Raw genomic sequence first — 12,078 nt, 5'->3', positions numbered from 1 at the left:
ACAATGCAATGGATACTTGTTCTTTATTGTAACTTTGTTAAGTTGTTTGTACTCAATGCACAGCCTCAACAATCCATCTTTCTTTTTTACAAACAGATCTGGTACACCCCAAGGTGAGAAACTAGGTCGAGCAAAATCTCTGTCAATCAATTCTTATAACTACTTTCAACTCTTTTAATTCAGTAAGAGGTATTCTATAGGGTGCTATAGATATCGGTGTTGTACCCAGAATAAGATCTATAGAGAATTCCACTTCTCTAACCGATGGTAAACCAGATAACTCTTCTAGAAATACATCAGGAAATTCACAAACAACCTGCACTGACTGAATTTTTGACTCAGATACTTTAATATCCAGTACATATGCAAGATAAGCATCAAATGCTTTCTGACATACTTCTGTGCTGATATTGCTAAAATCACATTTGGTAATCCATCTAGTTTATTATTTTCAACATGAAATAATTCACCACTCTGACATTTTAATACAATATATTTCTGTTTACAGCTCACCATTGCATCATACTGGGTTTACCAATCCATTCCCAAAATCACATCAAATACATCAAATGACAATAACATCAAGTTAGCCGAAAAGCAATAACCTTTTACCATCAATGGATTGTTTTTATAGACTTTATCCACCACAACACACTAGCCCAGAGGGTTTAAAAATTTAACCACAAATTTAGTGAATTCAACAGGTAAAATTTTAACAGACACTAAGTTTGTGCATATGTATGAATATGTGGAACTAGGATCAATCAAAGTATTAATATCAGTATCAAGTAGAGAAAATGTACTAGTAATGACAGTTAGTATAGAAGCATATTCTCTAGCACGAATAGCATATGTCCTTGCCAGTGCTCATACCTCAAGTTTAATGGTTGAATCTTTTGTAGCACCTTGGCTACCGGTGACATTACCAGGATGACGGGGTGGTTCGCCTCTCGCAATAGGATTACTCGACTTTGGAGTCAGTTCAACTTCTTTTTCAACCCTTTCCGGACAGTCTATAAGAAAATGATCAAGGGATCCATATTGGTAACAAGCTCCACTTCTAAACCAACATTCTCCATGATGAAATTTATTACAATGCTTACATTTTGGTTTGGGATTACCGACACTACCTACACTGGTTATAGAAGGAGATGAAGATCTCGAGTTGAAGCATTAAGAACCTCGCTCTCTTCCTGAATATCCCGTAGAGGTGGTAACATGATCATAATACTTCTTTAATTTCTTAGAAGCAGATGATTGTAATTTACTCATAATTATTTTACTAGAAACCTGAGCTTCTCTTTCAGCTTGTTTCTTTTCTTTACTCAATTCTTCAACTTTGTGTGCCCAATCAACTAGTACCACAAATTCCCTCAATTCAAGAATCCCAATCAATAGTTTAATATCTTTATTTAAACCCTCTTCAAATCGTTTGCACATGTCAGCTTCAGATGGAACCCATTCTCTAGCATACTTGCTCAACAGAACAAATTCTCATTCATATTCAGATACAATCATATTCCCCTGTTTGAGCTCTAAAAATTCTTTCTTTTTCTGATCTCGGAATCTCTAACTAACATACTTCTTTCTGAGTTCAGTTTGCAAAAATTCCCATGTAATATTTTCTCTAGGTACCACCAAAGTTATGGTATTCCACCAATGATAAGCTGCATTATTCAATAAAGACACTGCACATTTCAAACATTCAGCAAACGTACAAGATAATTCATCTAAAACTCGGATGCTATTTTCAAGCCAAAATTCAGCCCTTTTTGGATCATCATCTGCGATAGCTTTAAATTCTTCTGCCTATTGCTTAGGGATTTTATCTACCAAAGGCTTACCAGTTCTAATAGGTTTAGCACCCTATGGCATCTCAAGAACCTATTGAGGAGCAGGTGGTGAAGGTCGTTGTATAGCGAGGTTTGTTCTTATATACTCAGTAAACCATTCATTCATTAATTGAAAAAAGGCCTATTTTGCCTCCTCACTTTGGCCCCCAGATTTGGGCCTTTCACTATCAAATGTAGATGCAACTCTTTGAATTGAAGCTGAAGTATTGCTCCCAGCTTCTTAGATTTAGCTCTAGCTTGGTTGGATGACATTACTATAAAAAAAACATATTAAAAATTATCAGGAGACATCACACTATCACAAATTATATAATGACATGTATAGCTAAACTCGTGTTTCCTACATTAAATTTGAGAATCTGCTAAACGTAGCTCTAATACCACTAAATGTAACATCCTTAACCTATATCCGTCACCAAAAAAGTGTTACAGAGCATTACCAAAAGTTCCATAACATTTACCGATAATTCATGTCAACTTTTATTCAATTACCGATTTTACTCATAACATCCCTTAAAATGGACCCTCGAGACCCAAAATGAGTATTAGATTTGAATCAAGACTAAATTGGGAACTCAGGGAATTTTTCGTCAAATTTCAAAAACATTTCCAAGATGCAAGGCTCACACACCCGTGTGGTCCAAGGTACATGCCCGTGTGACCCTAGGACACGATCGTGTTGCAAGCCGTGTTCGACCCTGTGTAACTCTCTGTCCTGTGCACACGGCCAGCCACACGCCCCTGTGCTAGGCCATGTGGTTAATTAATTTTCTTCAAAATTAGCTGTAGATTTCACACGGCTAAGACACACACTCGTGTTCTAGGCCGTGTAGCACACACGGTTGAGACACACGCCCATGTCTCTGCCTGTGTGCTTAATTCTGAGCATTTTGTTTCTAAAATTTAAGGTGCAGGGGAAACACGATCTATCCACACGCCCATGTACCAGGCTGTGTGTCACACACGGTTAAGACACACCCGTGCATCTACCCGTGTGGACAAAATAAAGCCATTTCTAACTTCATTTCTCACCCAAAATCATACCAATGACCTACACTAAAACTTATATCCAAATATCAACCAATTCAAGCATTGGACTTAAGTAAATTTTAACATTTAAATATGATATAACATTGCATAAACATATGTTTATAATCTTACCTTGGTTTAACCTATGCATTAAACATCATTTAGTAATTTATACTTAACATAACACATGTGTGTTTATCATAATAACCTACTTTATAATACCAACATAAACCATTACTAGCCATTCCAATGGCTAGGTTACGAACATTATCTCTAAGCCCACAATGGCCAAGTTACCTTATACATGCCATTATACCAAAATAAGTGTACTATTTCTACCAAAATAAGGTTGTGGATAGTGTGATGATGCTACAACTAATCTCCAACCTTCGGGAGCTTCTAAGCACTATAAAACAGGGAAAATAAAACTAAATAAGTATTACATGCTTAGTAAGTTCGCATAACAGGAATTAAAACTTACCAATTTACGTTTATTAACATTTAGCATTTAATAACATGCTTTTTTCATCAATTTGGCAATTTTACCTATACACATACACTCAATCAAACAAGTTAGTTACATAAACGTTCACATATGCATCAAGTAAGCATAGATGAGCTCATCATACTATATTCTTTCAAGACATCATTCATGTCATCTCATAATTCTCATATCATGTCAAGTATTTTATCCGTTGAAACATTGAAATTTCGAAGGATATTCAAACTGTACACTCAAGGTGTACAATTTAATAACCTGCCAATACATATTCAAGAGTACCCATTAGGGCATTTAATCGGAAAGCACACTCTCGAGCCTTATAACATAAAACAGGATTACCAGTCCAGGCTAAATCCTAATTGTAACATATACTTGAAAGGGATTATATAAGGATTACCAGTCCAGGCTAAATCCAGTCAGCAACAAAGCAGGACCTCATTCAGTAAGGAAATTTCGTTTATCCATCGAAATCCAATATTCAAATGGAATTTAACCCTTTTTAAACAATCTCAAGCATGTTATCATTTCTTAGGTTATAACTTTCAAATTAACTCACATAAATACAAAGCACATTCCATACAACACAAAATTCAATTTATCATATTTACAAGCTCAATTAAGTTACACGAACTTACCTCGAAACTTGTTTGCGTATATAAATCTACTAATTCAAAACTTTCTCTTTTTCTCACTCTAGCTTCGAATTTGTGTTATCTGGATCTATATAAATGAATTTATTCATCAATTTATCATGTTTCACATTCAAGTGGACTCAATTTAATCCTAGGCAAAATTACTATTTTGCCCCTAACTTTTCCATAAATTCTTATTTCGTTCCTAGGCTTTGAAAATGAAATTTATGCAATTTACTCCCTATTCCAAGTCTAGCCAAAATTGAACTATAAAATTTACAGCAAATACATTTTGTACACTTCAAAATTTTTCTTCAATTTTAACAAATTTACATTTTAGTCCAGAAATCATGTTTTCATCAAAAATCACTTTGTAAAAGTTGTTTATCTATAAACAACCTTTCATATTCTACCATAAATTACAAATTTTCAGGATATTCATCCATGACATAATTTCCATACTTCGATAACTTTTCAAATCGATCCCTCAAATAGATTGATTAAGCTATCCCATTTTCAAAAATATCAAAATTACTAAAAACGGGACAAGAAAACTTACTCAAGTAAGCCAAGAAATTTTCTTCTCTCTCCAAGGGTTTCCATGTATTTTGGGGATGAAGATGACATAAAATTAGATGATATGTCTTTTATCATCTTCTAATTAATTCAATTAATTCAATTTCCAATTTAGTCCTTGCCCTTTCTCTAAATTTCCATGGATGAGTCACCAAAAAATATCTACATACTTTTCTCTAATGGTCTAATTACCATATAATGACATCAAGTTTTGAATTCCATAGCTATTTAGTCCTTCTAGCTACAAGAATTTAACTTTTGTATTTTATGCGATTTGGTCCTTCCCGTAATTAAACATATAATTAGAAAAATTTTCTTATCAAAATTTTCACATGACATTCCTAACATAATACGAACCATTTAATAAAATTAAAATAAATTTTATTTTCGGCTCGGATTTGTGGACCCGAAACCATTATTTCGATTTCACTAAAATTGAGTTGTTACATTCCACTCGTACTTGGATCAATTCATGGTTGTCTTCATAAGCAACATTTTGGTGTATTCTTATTCTGAAGAGGATCAAAATTAGAACCTAAGGGTTGTTCTATAAGTTCTTCGAGAAAAGCAGTTGTTTGCGAAGTTGAGTAAATGTGAATTTTGGCTTAAGGAAGTGGCATTTTTAGGTCATGTTGTTTCAGCAATAGGGATTCTTGTGGACCCAAAGAAGATTGAGGAAATTTTAGAATGGAAGCTTCCTAGGAGTATTATTAAAGTTCAGAGTTTCTTAGGCTTAGCTAGTTACTATCGTAGATTGGTTGAAGGGTTTTCTCTCATTGTTGCACCCTTAACGAAACTACTTCAAAAGGGTGTGGTGTTTGAATGGACTAATGAAAGGCAGAAGAGTTTTGATCAGCTTAACACAGTGTTGACGAAGGCACTGTGTTGATTCAATCGGAACCTGGAAAATATTCCGTTGTTTATACTAACACTTTGTATATAGGGATCAGTTGTGTGCTGATGCAAGAGGGTAAAGTTGTGACTTATGCTTTAAGGCAATTAAAGATGCACGAACAGAACTATCTTGCTCATGATTTGGAGCTAGCTACTGTGGTGTTTGTGCTTAAGTTTTGGTGCCATTATCTTTATGGAGAGAAGTGTGTACTTTACACTGATCATAAGAGTCTTAAGTACATCTTCTCCCAAAAGGAGTTGAATTTAAGGCAAAAGTGTTGTTTTGAGCTTTTAAAAGACTATGACTGTGTGATTGAGTATCACCCTAGCAAGGTGAATTATAACACCCCAAACCCTGCCTAGACGTTATGGCTGAATCTGGCAGTGTCACATTGGAGTGCTTTTTGAAGACTTGATCCTTTCGATCGAAACCTGTTACTGGATTTAAATACTTTATTACTATTTAACAAAATTTCTCGTCACAAACGCTTACCAATTTATTTGCCTTTGGTATATTATTTTAACTTAGACCGCGGAAGCATTTTGAAAACTTTGTTGTCTAAAGCTCGTGTTCTTTAGAAAACTATGATTATTTTGAAACCCTGTGTTTTCCTAGACTAGCAGTTTAATATAAGAAATCAAAAGCCCAATTAAAACTTAATCCCATAAATGGCCTTATTACATAATCAAAAACCCAATATAAAATTTAAAATAAATAAAGTCATATGTAAGACACGGCAGTCATGTGGCCACCTCTAAGTCCCTCGCAGCACCAAATCGTCTAAGGCTGGGGATTACCTGTATAGTTAAAAAGAAAGAGTGAACTTACGAAAACTCAGTGTGTAATCCCAATATTAAACAAACAGTGAATAACACAGTCTGGGCCTAAGCCCAGATCGATGCTGATCTGGGCTCGAGTCATATTCATGTCGATCGATCCGGACCTTAGCCCTATATAGTAATAGCGTGGCCTAAGCCTAATACAGTCTCAGTATAGTGTAATGCAATTATGCATCCCACCTAAATCCAGCCAGCACACCACCCGTACCAACCAACACACCATGTGGGGATATAAATCGACCCACCCAGCCAACACACCAATAATGCAGTAAAGCTACCAATAATAATAATGTAGCATAGCTGCCAGAAACAGTAAATGTGGCAAAGCCACCAGTATCAGTAATTGTGGCATAGCCACCAATAACAGTGAATGTGACATAGTCACCAGTACAGTACTTCCTCCATATCAAAATACCAACCCCATGCAGTATGTCATGTCATAAATATTACGTGTATGCAAATTCGTACTCAGTGCAATCATATATATAAATCATAAGCACATCAGTCATTTGGAACATAAGGGCATAATCGTCATTTTACCATACAGGGTTATTTTGGTCATTTTACCCTACAGGGGCATTACGGTCATTTTACCCTACAGGGGCATTATGATTTTACCCTACAGGGGAATTCAGTCATTTTACCTTACAAGGGCATTATTCTCATTTTTCCCTATAAGGGCATTACGGTCATTTTACCCTACAGGGGTATTACGGTTATTTTACCATATAGGCTTATTTCGGTCATTTTACCCTATAGGGGCATTACGATCTTTTTACCCTACAGAGGCATTATGGTCATTTTACCCTACAGGGGCATTACCGTCATTTTACCCTACAAGGGCATTACAGTCATTTTACCCTATAGGGCCATTACGATCATTTTACCCTATAGGGGCATTACGGTCATTTTACCTTATAGGGGTATTATAGTCATTTTAACCTATAGGGGTAGTACGGTCATTTTACTCTACTGGGGTATTACGATCATTTTACTCTACTGGGGCATTGCGGTCATTTTACCCTACAAGGGTATTACGATCATTTTACCCTACATGAGCATTACGTCATTTTACCCTACAGGGGCATTACGGTCATTTTATCCTAAAAGGGTATTACGGTCGTTTTACCCTACAAGGGCATTACGGTCGTTTTACCCTACAGGGGCATTACGGTCATTTTACCCTACAGGGGCATTACGGTCATTTTACCCTACAGGGGCATTACGGTCATTTTACCCTACAGGGGCATTACGGTCATTTTACCCTATAGGGGCATTATGGTCATTTTACCCTATAGGGGTATTATGGTCATTTTACTACTTTTAGGGTCTCGGTACAGATAATGACCCTTCAAAAGGTCTACAGTCGTCCCGAACAACTTAGATAACCTAAATGATCATAACGGTGAAATGGGCCCAAGGCCCATTACTCAGCCCAAGGAGGCCCACACGCTCATGTGTCCCATTTAACCCAAATTCAGTCGCGTCTATTCGATCACCATAGCCCACTCCATTATTTTTTACTTACCGTAGATTTTATCCGTGTGGGGCCCATAAGCCCATTGGGCCCACACGGCCCATCTAGACCCAACGAGACCAATTGCTGCCCATGCCCACGAGAACGCTTGTGGCAACCTCTACAGTTTGTTGCCCATGACTTGTGGGCTTCGTTTTCCGCACGAGCATTGGCATGCTCGTGCGGCCTCAAATGCCGAAGTTTCAGATTTTCAGCTTTTCGGCTTTTGCCGATTCATAGTAACATGGTGGTGTGAATACACACCTGATTACGAAAAGAGTGCAACCCCCACGAACTCCAACCTAGATTCAAACACGTTCAAGAGTTAGTCCTTCATCACTAGGGTTACCCACCCTTTCATAAGCACTTTATTCATAATAGGATACAAGTTACCAACCTTGCTTCATCGAGTATGGTTTACTACTCCCTTAAACCTGTGACTCCTCTCAACTTCCAAATCCTTGGCAAAACTGCATCACATTCCAATACTCTTACTTCCCATCATAACCGAACAATAGTTATAACCACAAAGTCAGAGACTTACCACTACATAGAAACTGAGAAAAGTTTAGGGGAGTAATCGGCCTACCCACACAAGAGCCGATCGCACAGAACAACTAAGACAACACGAAAAGGTCACACCTTTATCAGGAAACTGCCATAGAAGGAGGTGCCAAATTAAGCTAAGAATATAACTAAGAGAGGAGAAGAATTATCATTTACCTACACTGATCAAAAACAGTAGTCCACAACCGCCAGGAAAAAGAATTGAGAAAGAGTTGTAAACAGAGAGGAGGAGAAGAAGATGCTGATATATTTGGCAAGATCCAAAAGGAATATTGATAGGAGAAGAAAGGTAATTGAAGAATGTAATCGACCTGATTGAGAGAAAAGAGAAATACAGGTTCAGCTAATCAAGGAACAACATACCAAAGAAGATAATACTAAGAGCAAGAGGAACAAGAAATCGTTCAAGTGAATGCACTTGAAAAGTAATAGAGAAGTAATGAGTCACACAAAACTGCCCAAATATTACACTTGGATTCGGCTACACTTGAAAAAAAGAGAAAAGTCGGCACTCAATTCCCCAAACCGAAATTGCACAAAGAGAACAACTCCCAAAACTCTCCAATTGCCGAAAATGCACACAAAAGGACCCCTTAGCCGAATTTGGACACATTAATTCCCTATTCGACTACAACACTTTCCAAGTTTGAAATTCCTTGATTTTCTCCACCCAATTCTCTTCTATATCCATAACAACCATTATCATATCCCTTGATTTTCTCCCATTGACCAGTTCCACAACCACCTCAAGAGAGTTTTAATCCAACTCTACCTCTCTCACCTCATGGAAATAAAATAAATGTACCTTGCAAACCATGGGATTCAAACTCAAGATCCCTTTCCACATTAATGACGCCGCAACCACTAGACCACATACTTCCTTGTGATAACTTTTAACCACTAATATTTGTAAGGCCTACAAGCTAAAGCCAAGGTTCACTTAAGGGAAAAACTAAAATTTTGCTAAAGCCTAGATTTGAACCCAGGAGTTCTCAGACATCCCCAAACACATTCAATCCATTCAACCACCACACCAAACATGCAATTTGTGACACTTTCTTGCTCAAATAAAATATTTATAAGCCGCCTACTAACAGTTCACACTCTCAAGGCCCAATACTTCTAGGCCTAATTTCGGGGTGTTACATGAATGTTGTTGCTGATGCTTTGAGTAGCAAGTCGATGACGGAGTTGAGACCTATGTTTGTGCACTTGAGTTTAGATAGTGATGGTGGTTTGTATGTTGAACTTCAAGTGAGGATGACATTGTTGCAGCAAATTAAGGAAAAACAACCATTAGATGCGGATTTTTTAAAGAGGATTCGATAGGTTGAGCAAGGAATTAAGGGGGATTTTCATATAGATGATGATGGTATCTTGAATTTGTTTAGGAAGGTTGTAGGTGCCACAAGATGTGGATTTAAGGCAAGCGATCCTTATCGAGTCTATAGCAGCCCTTATGTTACACATCCTGGTGGTGGAAAGATGTATCATGATCTTCGTGGGATTTATTGGTGGTCTGGGTTGGAGCGTGAAGTTGCGGATTTTGTGGTTGTTGCAACCTATTGCGATCCCTGAATGGAAGTGGGAAATGATTACTATAGATTTTGTTTCGGGTTTGGCATTGACTCCGTTGAAGAAAGATTCGGTTTGGGTTATAAATGATCGATTTTTGAAGAGTTCATAGAAGTTGGCAAAGTTGTATATTGCTAAGGTTGTTCATCTTCATGGGGTTCTAGTTTTGATTATTTTCGATAGGGATCTGAGGTTTACTTCAAGGTTTTGGAAGAGTTTGCAAAAAGGCTTTGGGATCGAAGCTTACTTCCAGTACGGCTTATCATCCCTAAATTGATGGTCATTCGGAGAGGGCAATTAAAATGTTAGAACATATGTTGCGAAGTTGTGTGATTGAGTTTAGTGGTATTTGAAAGCGATATATGCCCTTAGCAAAGTTTACTTACAATAATAGTTTCCAAGCGAGTATTCACATGGCACCGTTTGAGGCATTGTATGGTAGAAGGTGTAGGACTCCTTTATGTTAGACGAAGGTAGATGAAAAGCATGTTGTTAGACCAGATCTAGTTTCTAAAACCAAAAAGAAAGTAAAGTTAATATGTGAAAGGTTGAAAGCCGCAACAGGTAGAGAGAAATCTTATGCGAATTTGAATCGTCGAGATATAGAGTTTCAAGTTGGTAATAAGGTCTTCTTGAAACTTTCTCCATGGAAAGAGGTTTTGAGGTTCGATAGGAAGGGTACGTTGAGTCCAAGGTACGTTGAGCAAATCCATGATATTTTTCATGTGTCTATGCTTTGGAAGTATCATTCAGATCCGTCGCATATTGTGCCAGTAGAGGAGATTGAGGTTCAACCTAATCTCACTTTTGATGAGGAGCCAATAGAGATTTTAGATCATGAAGTGAAAGTGTTGCAAAACATGAGAGTCTCGTTGATTAAAGTTTTGTGGTGCAACCACAAAATGGAATAGGCTACTTAGGAAACCGAGGAAGCGATGAGACGTCAGTACCCCTATTTGTTTAGCTCAGGTAAATTTCAAGGACATAATTCTTTTTAGTGTGGGGGAATTGTAACACCCCAAAATAGGGTCTAGGAGTTTTAGAGGTATTTTAGGAATTTTGGCATATATGAGCTTAGAATGTCGTAAAGTTGGTACTCAATAATGTTTTCGACAATGGTTTTCATAAAGTTAGGTCAATTTTTGAAAATGAATTTTAAATGTCATTAATTTTAGAAAAGGGACTGATTTGTCAAAGGGTCAAAGCTGTGAGTCTTTATGAAGCAATTAAACCAATATTCAAAATCAACCTAAAAAACCCCCTTCCCAACTTGTTTCACTAAAAAGCTTTGCTCTCTTCTTACTTGTGCCATTTTTTCCTCTCTCAAGTCCTCTTCATCGATTTTGGTTGCTAAATCTTCTCCCTTTTGATTTCTATCAATTCTCATGCCATTTATCTTCAAAATATTCCAAAAAAAAAACCCAAAAATCTCACTAATTTCATCATCTTCCTTGAGTATAGGTTTCTCAGATTTGTGTCGAAAACTCCATTTTTCTTCCATCAAAGGTAATCAATCGTCTTCCTATTAATTTTAAATGTTATTTAGTTCTTTAAACTAAATTTTTGCCATTAAAATGCATGTTTTAGGTAAAAGCTGAAAATCAGGTCTTAAATGGTGAATTTCGAGTTTGTAGATAAAAACCTTATTTTAAAGTGTTTTTCAATTTGTTTTAACCTTATTAGAAGCTTTCTAAAGTAACTTTGAAGTTTTGTCAATGATTTCTTGGGTTTCAATGAATTCTTGTTGTAATGGCCAAAACTTGTTACAAAATTTTGATACCTTAAAACACATAGTTTTGTGAAGTTTAATGGCTAGGAATAAGTCGTAGATGAATATGAAGATAATTGGAATTTGTTTCATGTGAAAACATAAGTGTAAACTGAGTTAGTCAAATTTTAAGTTTACTGTGCTAAAGGTCTTGGTTACAAAAGCATGTAGCTTAGGCTTGTGTTTGTGGTTGTTTGAGGTGAGTTATTGACTGATTGTTGATTGAATATATGTGTGGTTTTTCATGTTGAAGGGTCAAAGTCGATAGGACTTTCAACGAGTAGAGATAAGGGCAAAGGGAAGCTTCTCTACGCTTTCAGTTTTTC

The 12,078-nt window shown here is 36.7% G+C and overlaps 1 protein-coding gene across 1 annotated transcript; it reads left to right on the top strand.

Moving 5' to 3' along the window:
- The first annotated feature begins 9,591 nt into the window (after positions 1-9,591).
- LOC108477594 (uncharacterized) lies at positions 9,592-10,895 on the top strand. Its single transcript, XM_017780123.1, has 4 exons — positions 9,592-9,647; positions 9,801-9,960; positions 10,168-10,236; positions 10,452-10,895. Exons 1-4 carry the CDS (start codon positions 9,592-9,594, stop codon positions 10,893-10,895), a joined length of 729 nt encoding a protein of 242 aa, XP_017635612.1.
- Positions 10,896-12,078: the final 1,183 nt, after the last annotated feature.

This window comes from Gossypium arboreum, chromosome 12 (assembly GCF_025698485.1).
Source record: "Gossypium arboreum isolate Shixiya-1 chromosome 12, ASM2569848v2, whole genome shotgun sequence".
NCBI classification, from domain to species: domain Eukaryota; kingdom Viridiplantae; phylum Streptophyta; class Magnoliopsida; order Malvales; family Malvaceae; genus Gossypium; species Gossypium arboreum.
The sequence above is the reverse complement of the archived record's forward strand: the minus strand, read 5'-3'. Positions and strand labels throughout refer to the sequence as shown.

Excerpts from the sequence above, each read along its gene's own strand:
- LOC108477594 (XM_017780123.1), top strand. The coding sequence starts at position 9,592 with ATGACGGAGTTGAGACCTATGTTTGTGCACTTGAGTTTAGATAGTGAT. Across the intron at positions 9,648-9,800 it reads TTAGATAGTGATGGTGGTTT|GAAGGTTGTAGGTGCCACAA; the intron begins GTATGTTGAACT and ends GAATTTGTTTAG. Across the intron at positions 9,961-10,167 it reads GTGAAGTTGCGGATTTTGTG|GGATCTGAGGTTTACTTCAA; the intron begins GTTGTTGCAACC and ends TATTTTCGATAG.